Genomic DNA, 21,889 nt, shown 5'->3' on the forward strand with positions numbered 1-21,889 from the left:
GTTAAGGGCTTGCAGGCCAAGCCCTACGAGGAGAGATTAGGGCACCTGGACTTCTTCAGCCTCTGCAAGAGAAGGTTAAGAGGCGACCTTGTGGCTGCCTATAAAAGTTCATCACAGGGGCACAGAAGGGAATTGGTGAAGTTTTATTCACCAAGGCACCCCCAGGGGTTACAAGAAATAGTGGCCACAAGCTAGCAGAGAGCAGGTTTAGACTGGGCATTAGGAAGAACTTCTTTCACAGTTCGAGTGGCCAAGGTCTGGAATGGGCTCCCAAGGGCGGTGGTGCTCTCCCCTACCCTGGGGGTCTTCAAGAGGAAGTTGGATATGCATCTAGCTTGGGTCACCTAGACCCAGCACTCTTCCCTGCCTAGGCAGGGGGTCAGACTCAATGATCTATTGAGGTCCCTCCTGACCCTAGCATCTATGGATCTACTTGCTCACACCTCTTATACCCCCCCCCAAAAAAAAAAAAAAACCCAAAACACAAAACCCCACACAATAGAGGTTCCAGGGAGTAGCGTAACCCAAATGATTGCAGGAAGCAGAGTTGTCCTTGTACAGGACTTGTTTTATAGCACCCACTCCCTCCAAGAAGTGGAAGGAACAGAGAAAAAGAAATTTAAGCTTTCCTTTGTGTGTCTTAAGAATTAAAAAAAAAAAAAAAAAAAAAAAGTAAGTTTACCACAGAAAAGGGCATCTCTAAACTAAGTTTATTTTGTTATAAAAAGAAAGAAAAAAATTAACATACAGCATTTACCAGTACAGCTCTTTTTTTTAGAGATTTAAAGAGCATCACCAGCAATATAGCCATTGCACAAAGGATCACTGCAGCCATCACTGTAATCGTGGTCCAGGTTCCTTTGCTTAGCCTCGTTTTCTCTGTGGGGGAGACAATATAGATCCATTAGTAAGCACACCCCCTGCCCCCAACAGGGGGGCTCTAACAAGCCTCAGCTACTTAGAAAACAAGGATGGCCAGTACCTTGGGTTGCAGACCATTCTCTTGGCATCAAAAGAACAGGACCAGGTAAGCTCACTACAGCAGAGTTTTCCCCTTGCAAGCCAGCATCTGGAAAGACATACACACACAACTCTTGTACAGGGGGATTTCTATATGCATCCATTTGGCTAGCTTGTTAGATTATATTGGCTGGCAAATGATGTCACAGCAATTAGATATTACCTCGTTTGCTTCTAGACAGGGGACATCTTCTGGTACAAAGAGGGAAGTCTGGTTGAAGTCTATTACAGAGCAGAGCACTACAGTGGAAGTATACCTAAAGAGAAGACACAAGGCCACTTAGATCACAGATGGTGCCAGCTTTTAGATCGTGCAATAGGAACACTACTTACTAGGCTGATGAGAGCTGTGTCTCCTGACACAAAGGTAAAAGTCTTCACTTCAAATCTTTGGCGATAATTAGGATAGCTGACTGCAAGACCCACTGGATGGAACACAGTCCTGTAGTTGTCCAATTCATAGTCACACCTGAACAGGTTAGGAAGAAATAAAGCTGTATGGATTTGGAAGCCCATACCCAAGTAAGGCAAGATTGGACATTAGTAGGCTTGCTGGGAGCAAGCCTGTTAAGATAACATGTTTGTCTTTTGGGTCATTAATGAGGGCGACTTACAGTCCCTGCCACCACTTCACTGTGCAAACTGATCCCGTCACTTGGCAGCTTCATTTAAGAGCCATACCTCCTAGGCGAGAGATACCATACCTGAACTCTGGAGTTAAATTTAAAAGTTTTAGTATGGGAATGGGAAGTCACTCAGCACCACAGACCAACAGGATCAGCATTTCAAGGTGACTAGATGAATCCCCTAGCAACCCTTTACTGCCAAATCTAGTCCAGAGTTGTTGTTTTTTTTAAATTAACAACACCAAAACACAAAACCACACACACTTACCCATCCACAACAATATTCCATCGGGGTAGAGAGCTTGGATCTTCAGATGCTGTTGCCCAGCAGTCATCCAGTACCACATGGAGATTGGGATCATTGCGGTTTAGGACTTGTAGTTCAAGGAAGATAGGTTGCCGCAGATACTTTACTATGGGGTACTGGTTGTCACTGTAGGGCTGCATGTAGGAGTTGTCTGGAAGAACCACACACTGTTAAGTGTAATAGCCCCAAATAGGGCCAATATGTTTCTACAAATTGCTTCAGTCCAGAGCTAGGACATGCCAGTCTTGCTAGACTTTTAAAGCAGGTTTGACTTCCTTGCACAGGTTGGTAGTTTACCACCCAAGGAGATGGACCATTTCACAATTGTAAACCCCTTACATGATCTAGTTTCAGATTAGCCTTTTCAAGGCTGTGACATTTCAGAGTAGTGCTATGCAAGCCACATGAGGCATGTGTACCTGAAGCCAGCACAAGATAGGCCAGAGAGCTCAAGTTCAAGCAGCCATATTCTTCATAGATGAAGATATTGTCACCCCAGCCACAAGATCAGCAGCCAAAAAATATAATCCTCACCTGGGTAGGTCAACAGCAGCAAGGAGAGGGGACCTTGATTTATTGAGGAAACTGGAGGAGGGAGACTGTTCAGCCTCAAACTTAGAGAGGCATCGTCATTACTGTAGGAACATACTACAGTTAGCCTGCAAGAGGAAAAAGAACCCCCAAGGGAAAAAGCTTGACATCTGAGCAAGGAGTAAGCAACTGGAGCACTGCAGTGCCAGTAGCAAGCTTGGCTCGTGACTGGGTTTCCATGGGAAAGAAGTCTAGACATACCTGAATTCGCTGTCTCTAGAAATTATATGCAGGGCTAGATCTGCCCGTAGTGAACTCACTTCATTCTCATAAATTATTCTCCCACCTTCAAACTGAGGGAAGAGATCAGAATTAGCAACCATCTTACTATCAGAATACAGAAGGTTAACCATCCTAATGGACACTTACCATCTGCCGTGTCCCACACTTGTTCAAGGGTACATGAAACCGCACCATATTATTAGATGGAGACTTGAAGACTGGTTTACATGTAGGATCTCTTAGCCTGAGTGTGTCCAAGTCTAGAGGGGGGTTTGTTCGGTCTGCAAGAACCTCAAAGTTCATGTGTCCATCCTGGGTACAGATGGCAGCTGAAACAGAAGTTCCCATGAAACCATGTTGATTCCTCATCAATTCATTATGATGAAGCCTCATGCTTGGTATAAACTGGGGCAATACATTAGTTCCAGCCAAGAATTTGAAAGAGGGCAACCCTTGTAAGAAGGGAAGAGAAATAACTAGTCACAGTAGTGAGCTGGTTCTTAGAGAGTTTGCAAGCAGCTGCCTAGGTTCTGGGATGCTCAGGACTAATCTGTTGTCCCCATCTCTACAAAGAGATGAGTTAGTCAACCCATGAGGACAACTAGTGACATTCATTCTCTGCACCCAAAAGGTAGGCAAAGCACAGAGCTGCCAGTGCTAGATGTGACATGCCACCATCTGGACACCAGAACAGTGCAATTAAAAAGAGCAACCGTGAATCTTTGTACCAAGTCTGTTCTGTGTGCAAGGGCTCTAATGAGCATTCAGCTATTAAGACTCCTAATGAAAATAGGATTCATTTACTCTTATCTACTTCTAGTAAGGTAAGCGAGTGGGAGTCAACTCTATAAAATCCCCATAGATTTTAAATATTGGAAGCCTGGAGTTTTTGGCAAGCAGTCCTTCATTTGCAGATGGAAGAGTACTAGACACAAGTCAGTGATCTTACCTACTGGGGCAGGTTGGTCACAGGGACATGCTGGATATGTCACCATTGATACCATCTCTCCATGGAAGTTGAAAGTTAGTTTCATAGAAGACATGTAGAACTGAAGTCCCAAGCAGTTCTCACCATATGGCTGGAAGAGCAGACATTTGCTAGCACAATAACTTCGATATCCCTTCAAGGGATGGCACAGAGGTACATCTTAAGCATGCCTGCAGTGCGTCACCTCACAAATAATGGTAGCATCTTACATCAGGATCAAGTACCAAATCAAGCTACCCAAACCCTGCATACCTCCCAGAACTAGGAGCCATTTGTTCCCTGGCAACTCCATCCACTGCAGTTTTAGTCCACATTATTACATCTTCTTAGAGAGACTCATCCTGAAACACTTCAGTTAACTTAACCCCTGCAGAATCAGGGCACACATGAACATGGTCCTCCATCTTGCAGTTCAGCAGAGAATCTCAAACCCAGGCATACTACATCAACTACTACTCATCCCAGCCATTAAAGCTAGCATTTTCAAGAGCAGAAGCAGTAGCCTGAACAGAGCTTATCTGCTACTAAGATGGCTGTGAAGTAGCAGAACTCCAAACAAAGCCTGCCTGAATTAGTCAGTGGTAACAGGGGACAGGCAATGTAATGCTAGCCATAAATCATGACTTCTGTAGGAGGCCCAGTCTTTCAGATGCCTCAGCATGGAAGGCTAGAATGAAGGATATTACAGTACTTCAGTGGGAGGCCAATACATTTAAGATATTGGCCTGTACTAAGACTACAGTTAGAGTGCCCTGGATGTTTATATGAAGGGAGTTTCTCCACTGCCACCACTGGCAAAAAACACTAGCCAGAGGTCCAACTGGATTAAGTTCCAGGCCCATCTCAAACTCTTCAGGCTTTGCATTTTAGAATATTGGCAAGGCCAGAATTGTCTGGTGCTTGTTGAGTCAGGTGCTTCCTGGTTGGTATTGAACTTACTTTAGACTTCAGGATTCTTTTGTTGATGTGTAGCTTTATTCCCCTTTTGGTGTCTAGAGCAATTCTATTTGTTTGAAGTTGGTCCATCGGAACATTTTGATCTTCTACACCGACAGCAGCGAGTGTCCCTGGGAAAGCTGGGATGGCAATTGTCATGTGTGTTGAGTTACAAGTGACAGGACCTATAAAAAAAAAAAGGGTTACATACCCAAGTTCTTATGATCCTTGAAAGCAAGTTCCCATTTCAGAGGTCAGGTCCAGTTTCCTCCATTTTGTAACCTGGTTTTACCTGGGGCACAGATCATTCTCGATTCCACAGTCAGTCGCCGTTGGGGAGGACCATATGCAAGCTTGACAGCCACAGTGTAGACTACCTGGTCATCTTGCTGCACAGGACAGATTAATCACTATTAGCAGACTGCTAAAAGTTAAACAGCCCGAGCATCTAGCACAAGCTTGTGCACATGTAGTCAATTCTATTAAAAAACACAATCACAACCTGCTGTGACCCATATGGTCCTTTTTTGGGAAAGGTGGAAGTGACCAAGTAGTTTAGAAACTAATCATTTTTGTTGCTCTTGGGAAGAAGCAGTCACTAGATGATTAATATGCTGCCAGTCTGCTCTTATTGCTATTTGGACAAATCCTCCAGTAGACCAAAGTAGTTTCAGTTGATGCTTACACCACTTAGAGCAAGTTAGATTTCTCCAAGCACATTCAGGTAAAGCCCCTTAGCCTTGGGACTATCCCTAGCTATTGGATTAATAGGTCTTTCCCATTTACACAGACTACAGATGAACTGCCTTTTGCAGCTAGCTCCTATTACAAGATCATGGCACTAGGACAGTCATTATTTGGGCCTCTGCTTGGTCTAGATCTCTCTCAACCCCACCATTAGATGTATGGGGCATATTGGTTTCTAGATTCATTCTTCCCCTGAATGATGTTCTTTCTGTGCACCTACCTTGTAGGAGAGAACGCCTGTTGCACCAAATGACACCTGGAAGATTAGGTCATGACCATCAGTGAGGAAGGTATACCCTTGCTGCATGGCTTGCCCCAGGCTTAGCCTATGCGTCCTTGTTCCCTCATCTATGGATAGGATCCAGGCCACCGGAGATTCTGCAGTCTGCGAGTTTGACAGTCCCAATTAGAAATAAGAGGTTGGTTTAAGGGAGAGAGGGGCCAATCAATAAAAAAAATAAAATAAGAATACTGGGAGTACTCAATTGTGCTAGGGTTGTCAGGTGGTAGCTTAAGGACTTGCTAGCCATCTAGGGCTAAGGATGTAGACTCATTTTAGTTCCTTAAGCAATGGCAAACTAATCCATAGATGCCCCTTAAAAAGAAATCTGGAGGGCTTATACAGTTTAAATAGTCAACCTCCACATTGATAGACTGAAGTTGCCTACCATGTATTCATCACTGAAGCTGGGAATGAGCCTTGGAAATGTAACCTGAAATAGAAGAGCAACAGCTGAACACACATCTGGTTTAAGCTATAGAAGTATGGTACAAGACAGGGGTGGGCAAAATGCAGCCTGGGGGCTGGATGCAGCCCATTAGGCATTCTATCCGGCCTGTGGGGCCCCTAAAAAATATACAACAACAACCACCCCCACCTCCCCCCCCCCCATACAAACCAACTTTCAGTAAGCAGCCCTCTGCCTAAAATAACTGTCCACCCCTGCTACAAGAACTTGCTTTGTATTCTGCAATTTGGAGGCTACTAGGTACCGCTAGTAATAAGGCAGAGGTAATAGGTACCTCTACTAGGTTACAGCAATAATGAGCACCAGCTTAACTAATGAAGTCTGTCATGCTAATAGCTAGGCAGGCTTAGAGTGCCATTTTCCCCTTGTAGTGCTATTGGAGCACCCAGGTGTCCAGAAGTTCCTCATGTCAAGCCATAGCCAGCACTCAGGATAGCTATTGCATTGGGCTACACAAGCTAAGGATGCCATTCAGACTCCAGTTTGTAGCTTCCCCAGAAAGCAGAAGCAAGGAATCCATTACCTAGTCTCCTAGCTAGATTTCTTGCTGTGTTCCTAAGAGGAAAGCCATTTAATAAAAGCCACCAATAGCACACACTAGATGGATCTGAAGTATTGCATATACCGTTTACCAGCCAAGAAAGAGGAAGGAGACTGCTGTACTTACTGCCATGAAGTCTTTAGTACAATTTGTAGCTCCAGTAAAAAAAGGAGGGATATCATCAGCTTGAATAACATTGCAGCCAATGCTGTAGGTCACATTGTCCTCCTCAGCATCAGTCCAGTTGATCATCAGCTTCAGTTTATGCTGCTCATGCTACAGGCAATGAATCAAGTCATAAGAATTCAACAATTAGTGTGCTCCCACAGTGAACATACACATTACTTATTACTGAACCTAGTAGTGGTCTGTAGCAGATGCAAGAATAGTTTAAACTATTACTGCACTTGCTTCCTGTGCATAGGGGGGGAAGAGGGGCAGAAATGGATTTAAGGGAACTGCTGGACAATCCTAGCAGTTTCCTATTGGTAGTTACTTTTGCTTTAGTTACAGGTTTCCTTGTTAGCTTGATAGGGGAGCACACAATACACCATAAACTGGAAGAGCTAGGAACAGTACTATCTTGCTTTAAATTTTAGGTCACTGTTTTGCCCCATTCAGTTGCTAGGATACAAGTCATTAGCATAAGAGAAGTTACATGGCATTTGCAGTTGGAGTCTTGTACTATTAGGAGCAGGAATGCATCTAAGCAAAAAAGTATGCTCAGCACTAAGATCTTCAGGAGGCCATGTCAAGGTATTCATTTCCAAGTTAGAAGGACTATTTTACCTCCAGTTGAGTGCAGTTCACATATGGGGTAATCAATACTAGCTTCTTATTATCCATCACATAGTCACAGTCTACAATTTCTTTGCCACTTGCATCTAGAAGGCAAGGAGAAGCCAGTCAGGTGTACAGCTTGTTCCCTAGCCATTTCCTTAGAAATCCCAGCAAGCTTGCAACAACACTCACCAACTACATGAACTTGCCAGGAATTGTTCCTGAACTCTCTAGGAAACTGAGTCAGCATCTTGTCAGGGTGGCAAGACACAGTCCCTACAGAGAGAAAAGCTTAGGTCAGTCTTATTTGAACTCTTAAAAGCCACAACAGCCAAGCCATATTAAGCTATGTTTTACAGCTCCATACCCTTCCTCTGGTATAGGGGGTGCTTCAGCATTTCTAGCCATGCCCTAGGTCTTCTCACCAGCTTTTAGAAGAGCCACCCCCAGTTTAGAAAATAGGAACATTACCTGGGAAGTCTAGAACCCCAGGATGATGAGCACCTAGTGTTAGAGGCACCACAAGACAATCAAACAAAAGTAGCAACCTATAAAACAAACAGCACAACAACAAAACTCAGAGACCCCTATACAAAAACTTCCATTCCCCCCCCCCCCTAAAAAAACACTGCCACTTACCACATGCTGCAGGAACAACACCACCTCCACTGCACTAAAGGCAGCATCCTGACTGATTTAAAATCACACCAACCCAACTTACTCTCATCACCTTGCTGGGGGTTATATAGTAGGTGATTAAGCCCCAGCACAGGTGAGGCTCCTGGAAATCACCTGGTTTGCTTCCCTCTCATTTGCTGACAAGTGATTAAAGCACCTGAGGCTGATGGCTTGCACCTGTTCCTGCTCTAGGCTCCAATCAGTCAGGAGTTAGAGGAGAAAACAGCCTTTCTTGCAAGGTGACATGGCACAGTTTGCCATTTCCCTCCTTTTTATGAGTAGCTTGTAATCTGATTTCTCTTGCGCACTAATGTCCTACTGTGTGTGTTCTCTTGCAGGCAGATGGTGCAAAATCACTGATGAATTAGAACTACAAGGGAACTTTGTATTACATTTTCTGGATATCCTAGCACTTTCACCCTTGAACGTTTTGACTAGCATTTTCACCCTTTCAGTCTCTGCCTTGCTTTGTTCTTCTAACTACTTAAAATGAGCTTGGCTTTGGGCTTTGCACAGTGTTTCTTTACTGGGAACTATTTCCAGCAGCTCCTGTTTAGTTAATCTACACAAAATATTTCTATTCAGGAGGAAAAGTCTGTCCAGTTTGAACCTGTAAGTGAATATCCTCAACTTTTTGGGAAGAAAATGAATGTTAGGATTTTTTATTAATTGTATCGCAACAATACATAGAAACATGCTATTAAACCCTTTGGTTTGGAGACCGAAGACACAAAACTCAAAGATGTCAAGGGCTAAATATCCAAAGGATCTAAGCACTTAAATTGCCAGATAAGTACCCTATTTAACTCCAAAATTTTGCTCCTCAAAATCTTTATTCATCTCCTGCCTCACCCTAAAGCACCTAAAGTTCCTCAGTGTCTTTGTTTTGCCAGTAAAGTTCCCTAAGCACTTAAATATATGCTGCTGGCCATGTGCAGAACTGCCAAAACAAGTACCAGGCATTGAAGCTTGATTTATGTCAAAACCCCACCAGGTCCACCATCTAGTAGTTCCCTGCCATGCCATCTCTGGGACTTGGTAGTAGCAGGCATGCTTAAAATACACTTACCAAGTCAGGCCCTGCAGAAAAGTAGAAAGATGGAATTCAACCCTATTAATCAATAGTCTAGCTGTTAGAGGATTCACAGGGGATGAAGGGAAACCAAGCTTCAGGGCCATTCTCTGTCTCAGCAGATTTCAACCCACATTTTTCTCCTTCCAGTACAAGATGAAGGGATATTAGTCAGCCCAGGGGTATTAATCATTGCCACAGCCAAAGAAAGGATCCAGAGATCCTACTATCTGGTTAAGCATTAGGTGGGTTGTTACTCCACTACCTTCTTAAAAATGTTGTGAAGCAAAATGATGGCCTGTCAGTGGAGACAGAGGGGTTGATTAAGATTTTTTTTTAGCCATATTGATAATCAGGAGGAGCTGTGACCGACAGGAAGGGAGTTTAGTTTGAGGGAAAGCTCTCGCAGGGATGTGCCAAGCTGGTTCAGGATACATGTATATAGTGGCAATGGGCCATTCTGCTATGGCAATGGGCTCTGTCTAAAATCCTGAACTAGAGCAAATTAAAAGCAGCCTAATCCTAGCTGTAGTCAAGTCAATAGGGATTTTACTGGATTTTTTCTTTAGGCTACCATTTGGCCCAACTGTAGTCAGAGGTGCTTTTTGAGATCTTGAGGCCAGTATGTTACAGAAGATGTGCCAGATTTGACTCCAGGTCTCTCCATCATTTTCCTTATGGCAACTTTAGACCCATAAAACTATTTTTAAACAGTTAATTTGTTTTCTGAAAGGACAATTTGCAAAGCAAATGAATAGAACAAACCCTGGACCATTGACCTATGTTAGGATCATAGGAAAGTAGAACTGGAAGGGACCTCACAAGGTCATCTAGTCCAGCCCCCTGCTCAAGATAGGATCATGCCTGACTATGCCATCCCAGCCATGTGTCTATCCAACCTGCTCTTGAAAATTTCCAGGGATGGAGATTCCACCCAATGCAGTAGTATTTCTCTTTCCCTTCATTTGGTCAGCACAGCCTAAACCAGGGGTGGACAAAGTCCAGCCCACAGGCCGAACCAAGCCTGCAGCAGACTCCATTTCCCAGCAGTCTCTGCCCATGTCACTGCAGCTGGTTTCCATGGAGACTCCAGGAGCAGCAGAGCTGAGACAAGGTGAGGCCAGGGTTTCCATGGAGACCAACCCCAGCAGTGCTGGCTGGGCATGCGGCGGGGCGGGGAGCTGCTCCAGGGCTGGGATCTTGCAATAGTGACAGCGTGGTCCAGAGCTGGGGCAGAGCTGCAATCTGCTGCCAACGTGCCCCAGGCAGGGGTGTGCAGTCAGTGGATCGCAGCTCTGCCCTGGCTCTGGACCACACTGTCACCACTGCAAGATCCCAGCACCGACCCTGGAGCAGCTTCCCGCCCAGCTGCATGCCTGGCCAGCGCTGCTGGGGCTGGTCTCCATAGAAACCCTGGCCCCACACTGTCACAGCTCTGCCACTCCTGGGGTCTCCGTGGAAACCAGCCACAGTGACATGGGCGGGGAGTGCTGAAAAATGGAGTCCGGCTGCTGGCCAGATCCACCATTTTGCCCCCTTCCCCCCCCCCAGATCCCCCCGGCCTAAACTGATGGTTGCAAAAAATGTTTATACCTAAAGAAACCTGAAGAATCAAGTCTTCAGACAAGAACAATTAACCAAAGCTGATTGGCAACAAGGTTGAAATCCTACTTAACTTTTTATGAGAATTGCATAGTGCAAGAGGATGTAAGTTTGTGGCTGGACCTTCTGAAAAGAAATAATGAGGCACCACTTCCAGCTTATCTTACTGTATTTATGATGATTTTAAGAGGCTCCTATTTGTCTGGTATGTAACTGTATGAACTGTCTATCCTTGATTTATTAGAGACATTCTCCATATGGACTTTGATAGGTGCCTCCTCCTGATTTACTCTGGTTTTGCCTCAGTGGTTCCCTTGATCTTCGAAGGGCAACTCCTCCGAAGCTTTGTGTTTTTCTTGGTTGTTAATCAATTTTTGATACGTTCCAACTTAATAGAAATGGATAACCTCCTATTAGCGAGGAAGGTAATTCAATCAAAATTGGGACTTTCTGATAACCAATAATGAACAGTTTGATTAACAGGATTTTCCTGTTCATTACTGCTTGGGATTCTCTCTTGATTTACACAACTACAGGAATGCTTTTGAAGATGCTGAGCTAGAGGATGTGAAAGAGGAATGAAGCAGCTAACAGGAGAAATCATTCTGACAAGAGCTGCTGCTGTGCCCCGCTGATCGCCTGGTGAATGGATCCACACCTTGAGAAGCTGGCAAGGTTGAGACCACCTCTTTGCCTGTAATTAGTGAGAAACTATCACTTTTACAGCTAAATGTACTGGATTTTGCTTTGCTTTAGGCTCATTTAACAGTCAATACCTGTAGTAAATAATGCTTTTCTGTCATCCGTTGAATGAGTTGTCCTTCCAATCCTTTCTTTATACACTAGTCCTGAATCCCATTTCACTTAACAAGCATGAGCTAAACCCATCGATTTCAAATAGGAACTCATAGTGTCAAAAATAATCTGACCTGTTGTAGTCTGAGTTTTGTGCAAAAGAAAAAACGCTCTATTTTTTTACTGCAGTTAAAAAGGAGTGAAAGCAAAGAGCTGGCATTTGCAGAGGGGTTCCTTGAGTCTAAAAAGGTGAGAACCAATGTGCTAAAAAAACCCAAATATTGTGTGTGGGGAGGAGGACAAACGTAAGTGAATCACTGCTTCTGCTACCACAAAAACCTCTACATGTGCTGTTACATATTCCATGTGCTATGCTATGAGGAACACAGATATGTCAGGCTTTGGGCAATACCACTAAGGATTTCCTTAGATTCTACCTGAGTAGAAGTTATTGCTGGACAGTCTCAGCCAACATCTTGGATGTGGATTCATGCTCTAACCTCTCTAACTCCTAATGAGGCTGAGTCAGGGATGGTCAAGATTTCATATAGTACAAGGGACTTGAAGGACTGCAGCAAGAGTTTTGCCTGTGCAATGCAAGTAGGACCACGTATTGTTACATTGTCATTGATGGATGTAGCTGTAATTACTAAATGCAACTGGATTCATTAATCTTTTAACCTCTTAGTATTAACAGATCTCATTATACAAGCTGAGGGGGCTTACTTACCTCCTTTCATATGACATTCCCCATCCTGAACTTGCCATTTACAAAAGTGTAGTCAGGAACTAGTGTGCTATACCTCATGCAAAATAGATGGTACAATAACACCTCTGCCTTTCTAATTGGCATGATGCAAATCAGGGTTCTGAATTGCCTGCAACAAAATATCTAACTAACAATTCCATGGTCTTAGAATCCGACCATGTTGTGTATCTGCCATATTATATCTGTAAGAGCTAGGAAAACAATAAGCAGAGATGTTGAGAAATCCGTTAACAAATCAAGACCGTTAGTTAAATAATTCATTAGTTTAGAACAAGACATCCAACATCAGTGGAGTTTCTCCTGAGCCTGATGAGACATTTCAATTTGAAGTGGAATGGTTCTGAACTTTTTTTCAACACAAAAAGAAAAGCTCCATTCTAATTGCTCAGGAGACTTTGCAATTTTGAACTCGACTGTGAAAAGAAAATCTCCATTCAGGCTGACAAATTTAGCTCATTCAATGTTGAATCATTTATTATGTTTTAAGCTCTGGTTTTAAGATGGGGACAAAAACTAACAAACACCAGGGCTTTAGAAATAGATGGAAATGTGGTTTGATCTCTCTGTGCTGCCTGTTTTTGCGACAATCACAATAAGCCTTGTGACGTCCTGTACTTTCTTTCTTCCTGAAGCAGGTTTTGCTTTGCATTCAATTAAAATGTGCAACAAAAACAATTTCTTTTGAACATCAGAAGAAAAAAACATTCTTTTAAAAGTGGATCCTTTCATTTTAAGCAATAAAGATTACTTAGAGAATACTGTTTCTTACTGCAGAGGCTAGTAAATTTGTTTTTATAGGAGAAAATGATTTTGGAGAGAAAGGTAGAAAATTCTCTTTTGCTATTTCCCAGTTTTAAAACCGGCCAGGGATGTAGCTAACAATTTGAAATGCTGTTGCACAGAAGACAGTAATGACTCATCTCATGCTATACTTATGAGCTCATAAAATCACTAACAGCTTACAGCTATCCAATATCTACTAGCAGTATCTATTAAATTAGATATCCATGACAGTATTGAATACAGTAACAAAAATGCCAGAGCTCAAGGAATCTTGAATCCAATAAATTATAGCTTAATGCAGTATCATATATAGCATACGCTTCCATACAGCTGTGTTTTTTCTAGCATTTCCAACTTTGATCCAATAGCAAGGAGAACAGTGAATACAGTCACTGGAAAGGCAAGTCAATTTATTTTAAGTTTTTGGAAAAAAAACAATTTCTGGTAATTGATATTCACCCAGGAGGATGAAGAAAGGGGCATGGGTGTGTCTGGATACCATGTTCTGTTATAACACATGGTACACATGAACAACCAAGGTGGGTAGTAGCCACCCTGATCATACATTATTGCAATAGGTGGGTGGACTGCTATACAGGGCATAACAACATAATTTTGTCTTCAATACTTGTTCAGTTTAAGAGTGTTTATTACGGCATGAGTCTGGTCCTCTCTCTCTGTCAACACATGCAAACCTTGGCTCCTGAAGATTTCAGCCCCATCTGAAAAGATATTTGAGGTAGGAAACCTATTTGTAGGGGCATCACAGATGTAATATGGAAGGGATTGTGGAAAACAAATGAGACTTCACTGCATGCAGCAGTTATACTGATTCAAGTAAATACTGTTTTGTAATTGCTACTTCCACTCTAGCTGAGAGCATACCAAAGAATAAAAGGCTCCAAACGTCAAATCCTGTTAGTGCTAATTCTTGCCTGCATGTTGTGTAAAGTACTGGTTAAAGCAGTGAAATGTATAAAACACCACCGGGGAAAAAATAATGCTAAATGACAGGTATATTGATTGTAACCAAGACAATAGAAGGGCAATTTGGGGCTTTTTATTAAACAATCAGTCTTCCCACATCGATTTCTGCTTAGCTACTGCTTCAAAACTGACCTTTTACATTGACTTCAGTCTAGAATTCTTCTGTATCTCCAGGTTAGAATTTGGGCCCCATCCCGCAGGCTTTTCCTCGCACAGTGATCTTTATTCATACAAGTCAAGCCAAAGGTGCACTCAAGCCTAATGGCCCATAAAGCTAGTGTGATTCTAGCACTCCCGCTTCTGTAGCCAATACCACACAGGGCACAATGTGGTTGCCATCACATTTGGCCATTTTTGGCTCCCCAGCCTGAATGACCATGTTCCATTTGCAGCTGGGTCAATTGGACTGCAGCTCTAAGCAAATGTCCAGAAGGGGTCTCAAAACGTACGTTTCTTGAACCACAGTGAGATACTTTAATGGCTTTTCCCATCATACCCCTACTGTATTCTTACAGGCCATCCAGTTAAAATTAGGGGGACCATACCCCCAAGGGGAAGACCTCTTATTATGAGGATGGGGGACCGACTGGGAGGCCAAGCCCAGGACTATTGAATTTTATTTCTAGCTCTGCCACTAAATCACTTTGCTACCTTAGGCAAGTCATTAAAACTCTCTGCATCTCCCATTTGCCTGTCTGTAAAATGGGGATAGCAATACCTATTAGCATATTTCATATATGTAACACCCTTTAAGATCCTGAGATGAAGTGAGCTGTATGGTGAAAAATATCATTCATTTGGTTTTATTTTCACAGACAAGGTGAATTTGTTGTAATTAGCTAAGAATAAAAGACTGCATAGTCTGAAGTGTAGTGGCTTGTAATGTGTTCTGTTTCACCCACCCAGGGTTGGTTTTAACACAGAGTAGAATCTTGCTCATGCTGAAATCAATAGCAAAGCTCCCTTTGACTTCACCCCAACTGTGTAAGGAAGGGGAAGAGGGACATGTGGTTAGAGAAAGAATCCCCCTTAATTTTTAACTGTAAAATACTGGAGTTAAAAGCAAATGGACAGTCACTTCACAGAAAAGACACCTGTATAGCAGCTGCTTTAGTGAGGCGGTGTTCCAGGCAAGTTGTGTACTGGGATGAACTTTGCCTTTTTATTTCAATCCGGAAGCTGACATCTTGGCTTGTAATTATTAACTAACTATCCTGATAGCGAAAGTGTGGCTGCATGCACCTGCTAGAACTCGGAGTGAAACAGTGCCCCAGGACGCTGCTGTGGGATCTACTGAAAATGTCGACCAGGTATCACAAAGCAGCTGCTGACGGCAATCTGGACCTTTTGAAAGAAGCGACCAAAAAAGATCTCAATACTTCAGAAGAAGATGGGATGACACCCACCCTTTTGGCAGCTTATCACGGGCTTCTAGAAGCTCTGGAAGTCATATGCAGCAGAGGGTAAGTATAACAGGCCTCAACCTCTCAAAGCCGATGAAACAAAATTACAATTATCATGCAGCACCTTTTAATGCAAATACTGGTGCAAATGGGCAGTTTCTTGCTTTCTAAATTACTTGTTTTCTTGTGGGGGCTTTCAATCTTTATCATGTGTAGCTGCTTCATTTTTTTTCTATTGGTTGAGCCCAGTGGTATTCAACCGGCAGGCTGGATCGGGCAGAGAGAGTGAATCAGTCCTGTGCCACTCATCAGGTCCGCAGAGCCAGATGGATGGGGTGCTACTGGTTTAGGCCATAATCAAACAAGCTGCTCTGTACAAATCAGGCCCCGGTGCACTAGCATAGACTTACAGGCTTCTATGGCGTCTGAGCAATGTATAGTTTTAGAAACTAGGATGCAGGACTGCTGCTAGCGAGAGCTACAGGAGCTGCCATTTACTTCAACGGAAGTTGGAATACACCCTTAACTTTATAGTTTTGTAAATTAAAGTACATTTAATTAAAGTGTATTTAATAGCCTCCAGATAATTTTCAGAAGGAAACCAGAAAGAGCTGAATCTAAAAATGTGATTTTTCTGCTCTTGATAGCATTAGAAACTGAAGTTATGCCTGAAAAACAAATCTGTGCTTCTGCTGGAGCTGGTAAAATTTCAGGAAAAAAATGCAAAGGAATTAAATATAGACTAAAGGAGGTTTCTCTGATGTAGTTTTTCCTCACATTAATTATTAAATGCACCAGCACTATAGATAAATTATAAAAAGGTCATTCCCCTACTCTGGATTGCCCACTGTTTCCTCCAAGTCTTCTCTTTAGGCTGTCATCCTAGGGGTCTATTTCTTAGTGGAGTCTTCCACTGGGGAAAGAAGGGGACTAGAGCATTTTCACTTGGGGAAACCATCAAAGAGCAGAGGGCAGAAAACTAAGGAAAGATAAATACTTCTTTAGTTGTGTTTTGCCCTTCTGCAAAAATAGAAAAAAAGTTCCCTGTACATGGTAAGTGTAATAGGTAGATGCCCCTCTTAGCTTCTTGATCTAAGGTGTGGCTATAGAAACACCTGACTGCCAATAAAAGAGACCTTTAGACTATATAGCTATTGCTATAACCTTAGGAAAAGCAAAAAACAGAAGCCAGATTCTAAATTGGTACAAAACAATATGTAATTCCAGTGATGTTGCTGAAGACATTGGAGATCTGGCTTATAATTTAGGAAAAGATAAAAAGGGAAAATTAACTAGTTAAGAAAAATAAATAGAGCAAGATAACGTGTTCCCAGGTTCCACGGTCTTATATACACCAGTGCCAATCACAAAATAGGGCACAGAGCACAAGGATTTCCACAGAGCTGTATTCTCTATTCATTAGTTACACTAGTTTATTTAAAATTGGTATCAGCTTGGTACAGGACAGCATCCAAAAGCTTCAAACCTTTATTACTGATGATTTCCTGAAAGCTTTCATTTTAACCTGAGACTCCTTAACTTTGAGAGTCAGAGAAACTGGTCTAAATCTCAGCAATGTTTGTTTGGGTCTTTGGAAGAAGCTGCATTTTGGAAGATTTTCAAACAATGCCCCTGGCTGATGGGGCTTTCAAGAAAAAAAATTGACTTATTATTTCTAATACGTGCCTCTTTTCCTTAAAGCAAAAGGAAGGAACACCCAGTAAGGGAATGACATGGGACCCGGGAAAACTGGGTTCAGGTCTGTGCTCCACCCCAGAACTCCTGTGTAACCACAGGCAAGGCACATTAGCTGCACAAAAGTCCTTGGGTATGCAAGTGTGATTAGCATAAGGGATTTCTAAGACCATTCAGCTGCCCCATTACCATGGACACACCTAAACTTCTTACTTATGTATGTATGAATACATTTGATTTATATACTGCCCTTCCAAAAAAGCTAAGCTCAGGACCACTTTCAATCCAAAACAAAACGACACATAAAAACAGAACAAAGTATTACGTTGGTCAGTGTGACAAACTAAGCCTTCCCCAATCCTCCCACTCCCTGCCTCGCATCCAGGAGTCCCCTCCCCCTTCCCATAACGTCCCTCTGAAGCTCATCCCTCTCTCACCTGGCGGGGTTGTTCCCCAAACCCGCTCATTCTCCCCTTCCTCCCAAAGAAGCACATTATTCAGTTTATAACCAGAAATACAATGCCTGCCCCTGCCCCATCCCTGCTGAAATGTGATACCAAAGGGGACCACTGAGTGTTGCCCTTTGGTAGCACCTACCCAAAGGCACCCTGCAGTCCCCTTAAAGCCCACTAGCTGGCTGGGCTCTTCCCCTTTCCAGCTCAGGCATCTGCAGAGTCAGTGTCTGCTCCAAGTCTCAGTCCTCCCCTACTCTGGACTTGGCTTCCAGAGCAGGTGGCAGAGAGATCAGCATCCCCTGAACTGTGGGTTGCGGCAGTCCATAGGAAGCCTGGGAGGCCAGCAGAAAGAGTAGTCTTTAGCCAAGGGCAGCATGCAGTCCCTATGAATCTCTGCTTTTCAAATCCCAGGAGTATTTTGGGGGAAGGGTTAGGAATAGCAGTTTAAGCAGCAGCTGAAGAAAAACTATGGCTTCTGCCTGAACATTACCTAATTATAGTAGACATGGAGACTTAGGCCTTTTTTCTTAATAATTTACTTATTACCCATTGTGAAAGTTGCTGTTATTACCACACAAACTATGTCCTGAGGCAGTCAAATGCAGAGGTTTCCCACTGTTCCTGCATTTTACATCAAAGAAAGAAAGGCTGATCTCAGTAGCTTTTAAAATACCGTGGGTGAAATCCCAGTCCCGCTGAAAGCAGTAGAAGTTTTGTCATTGATGTCATGAACTATAATCTAGAGTCTGATCCTGCTTCTCTTGAAGTCGATTGTAAAATTCTCTGCATTGCCCAGCTGAGGCACCCCACCAGGCTTTCAAGGTGAGGGAGGCAGGCAGGGGGAAGGGAGGGAGTAATCAATTGATGGCCTGTATCAGGAGAAAATAATTACCCCTGTTATGGCTGTCATAAATTCAACCTGCTAGAAGGGGCAGTATGCACTCATCCATTCCTTGCCCTCCACTTGGGGTAGGTGAATGAAGCAGCACAGTCCCTGAACCCAAGACCCAAAAAGCTCAAAGGATAAAGGATATTTGTTCTTGTTCTTCTGTGTGGTTGGAATGCGACTTTGGCTGCAGGCCCAAAGCGCTAGCTCAGTTTCATACAGAATTGGTGATGGGACTTGAACTAGAGCCAGATTCAGCCCTGATGTAAGTAGGTAAAAGTATATTACAGGCCATAACCCTCTGTCCACATTTCTTCACTGGAACAGCATCCGCTTATCCCAGATTTGAACTTGGCCCTCAATGCATCACTGTGGCAGGCACTTATGTTTGAGATGTATTTGATGGACCTGACTCTGATGTTTTGCTCCTTAGTGGCGACCCAGACAAATGTGACATCTGGGGAAACACTCCGCTCCATCATGCTGCTTCCAATGGTCATATCCACTGTCTCTCATTCTTGATTAAGTTTGGTGCCAATATATTTGCTCTGGATAATGATATGCGCACTCCGCTGGATGCAGCTGCCAGCAGGGACCAGCATGAATGTGTCAGACTCCTGGACAAAGCTGCTACTGAACAGACCATAATGAATGCCAAGAGGGTCTCCAAACTCAAGGCCCAGGCTCAGAAGAATGCAGAGAAACAAATCAAGGAATGTGAAAAGCGCCAAGAGAAGCACCAACATGAAATGATGAGGAATTATAACAAAGAAAAGCTTGGATCAGTAAGTTCTGCCAAAGGGACAGCTTCCAGGATGAAGGTGCCCGATTTCTTTGTTCCCAATACATCAGGCACCTTCTCCAAAAGCCTGAAGGACACCTTCAGACTGAAGGCAAAAAAGAAAGATGAAAACATAGCTGATAAGGATGCACAAAAGAGTAGCCAAGAGGAGGAAGGCAAGGTTGCGCGTATGGGTGTAATGGATGTATTCAATGAAAAAGATGAGGATGAATTCTTAAATTACTCTAAAGGGAGAAACATTTCTGAAGAGGATAGCCAGCAGGAGCATATGTCAATTTTCCAACGGCCAGGTCTGGGCAAAATTGTGTTTGGAAGGAATTTGGCAGCAGACATAAATGCCAAAGAGATGTCCTTTGAGAAAGAAGGAATACGATTTAAAATATCTGGTGAGTTTTTTCAACAGAGGGAGTCTGAAAATGGAAGTGAGCTAGCCACTGAAAATGATCTTGATGTCCCTTGGAATGAGGAAGAAATTGGTTGGGAAGATGATGAAGCAGAGAGCACTCCTCTTGATGTATTTTTGGCCTCTCAAAATCTGAATGAGTTTGTTCCTGTCTTCCTCAGAGAACAGATTGATTTAGATGCCCTCATGCTATGTTCTGATGAAGATCTACAGAGCATACAAATGCAGCTGGGCCCAAGGAAGAGAGTCCTCAATGCTGTAGATAGAAGGAAACAGGCACTGCAGAATCCTGGAAAAATAGGAGATACTCGCTTATAAACAAACATGCCAGCTACTATAATTGTGCATTGATTATATTTCACTGTTTCAAAGCCTAGTACAGGTTTTTTTTCAGGGGAAAGGCAAAAAGGTTACCAGTTGATTAAGGATGCTCAACAGGATCAATAATAATAGGTTCTCTTTGAACAGACAACTTTAGGCAAAGATAAAGACTGTAGATAAACAACAGGAAAATATTGCTCGTGTTAATTTTCTCCGACTTGAAGCTCATGCTAGTTGTATCTTCTTTGGACATGCTGAATTATTTATTAGTGACTGCCACTGATGCACCATATCATGACAAAAGCCATTTCTGCATTTCAACACCAACGCACAGATGATGTTTCTGGTCAGAGCATTTTAGTCTTCTATACCAAATGAAAATAATTTGCAATACTATGATAGATTGATACAAGTTCCCCTCACTGATACTAATGGTATCCAAGAACTACTGCTTCATCATGACACACAGTGCAGCTCATTGACTAACAGGCTCTGATTGAAAGTAAATAATACTGACTCAGTAAATGTCATGTCATTATTAGTCAACTTCTCATTACTCTAGGGATGGTCCTTAGTGAAAGAAAACAAAGAAAGGGGTCTGAATGAGGTGTTTGGTTTGGGCTGTATGTTCTTTTTCATTCTTACATTCAAAGCAAAGATCATAGACATGGTGTCCACAAGCAACCTATTGATTTGGGCGCTGGTGGAGTAGTACTTACATACAAGAAGCTGTGGTTTTCTTTGTTAACAGTTGTATGTTTCATTTTACCCACCTTCTGCTTGGTCTTTGCCAATAGAAATTAGGCCCCCCAAGCACTGCTAATGATAATATAAATAAATCTGGCATCCAGAGCAAGGAAAATGCTTTAAGGGGAGGGATGGGGGTGGGGGAGACAACACCCACACCTTGATCCAAGATGTGGACATTCACCCTTGAGCTCCTTGCATTACCCGCAAAGCCCTTTGACCAGAAGTGATATGTCATGTAGGAAGACTTTCATTTCAAGGAACAACCTCTCTCTGCCTGTAGGTGCTGAGCTGAGAAAACTTCTGCCTACTGGGTCCAGTTACTCAGTGGGTTAATGCTTTGAAACTTCAATGCTCTTTTCTATTATGCAGCTGTTCTGGAATCCCATGGTATGCAACTGCAATTCCCAGCACATTAATTAAACCAGACAGCATCCAGTAGGTAATTAACCAAGAAATTCTTGGCTATTTAACAAAGCAAAAAAGCAATGGTTTTTTATGCGCTTGAAGACACCCTTTTAACTGAAGGGTCAAATCCTCTCAACCTTACTTGGGCAAATTGAGCTCAGGGAAAATTACAAGGGTTTGGAAATCAGACTGCTGGACACAGACCTAGCCTCACCATCCCAGTCCTGATTTACTGGCTAAGCTCTGCCATCATTTACTTTGCAAGATGACTAGAATCCAGTTCCAACAGACCATTTCCACTCACTACTGTATTACCATGCACTTTCTTCTCTGTCTCCCTACATACACTTGTTATCAGAAGACATGCAGAACTCTTACCACAACATCAACCCATCTATGAATGATGTCACTAAAGGTGGAACTGATGCATATGGCAGTTTTGCAGAACAGTCACCAGTTGTCACATGTTCATTTGTTACATATTTTGATTGAAGTCTCAGTAGATAACCCATCTCTACATTACATTGTTCACTTAAATGAGCATCAACAAGACTAGACCAGAGTACCGTGTGATGC

General features: G+C 42.9%; 2 protein-coding genes across 2 annotated transcripts; one reads left to right on the top strand and one right to left on the bottom strand.

Annotated features, from left to right (window-relative positions):
- Positions 1-692: 692 nt before the first annotated feature.
- On the bottom strand, positions 693-8,247 carry ZP2 (zona pellucida glycoprotein 2). Its single transcript, XM_006273699.4, has 18 exons — positions 8,147-8,247; positions 7,979-8,055; positions 7,700-7,783; positions 7,517-7,611; positions 6,854-7,003; positions 6,106-6,150; positions 5,658-5,822; positions 4,983-5,079; positions 4,694-4,875; positions 3,716-3,845; positions 2,914-3,095; positions 2,746-2,837; positions 2,488-2,612; positions 1,915-2,104; positions 1,354-1,489; positions 1,184-1,277; positions 983-1,069; positions 693-879 (listed from the first exon to the last, which is right to left on the bottom strand). The coding sequence occupies exons 1-18, from the start codon at positions 8,191-8,193 to the stop codon at positions 740-742; spliced, it is 2,118 nt and encodes a 705-aa protein (XP_006273761.2). The 5' UTR covers positions 8,194-8,247; the 3' UTR covers positions 693-739.
- A 7,157-nt stretch (positions 8,248-15,404) lies between these two features.
- On the top strand, positions 15,405-20,699 carry ANKS4B (ankyrin repeat and sterile alpha motif domain containing 4B). The gene is made up of 2 exons (XM_006273698.4): positions 15,405-15,656; positions 19,066-20,699. The coding sequence occupies exons 1-2, from the start codon at positions 15,430-15,432 to the stop codon at positions 20,153-20,155; spliced, it is 1,317 nt and encodes a 438-aa protein (XP_006273760.2). The 5' UTR covers positions 15,405-15,429; the 3' UTR covers positions 20,156-20,699.
- The last annotated feature ends 1,190 nt before the right edge of the window (positions 20,700-21,889 follow it).

The sequence above is a fragment of the Alligator mississippiensis genome, chromosome 13, assembly GCF_030867095.1.
Source record: "Alligator mississippiensis isolate rAllMis1 chromosome 13, rAllMis1, whole genome shotgun sequence".
NCBI classification, from domain to species: Eukaryota; Metazoa; Chordata; order Crocodylia; family Alligatoridae; genus Alligator; species Alligator mississippiensis.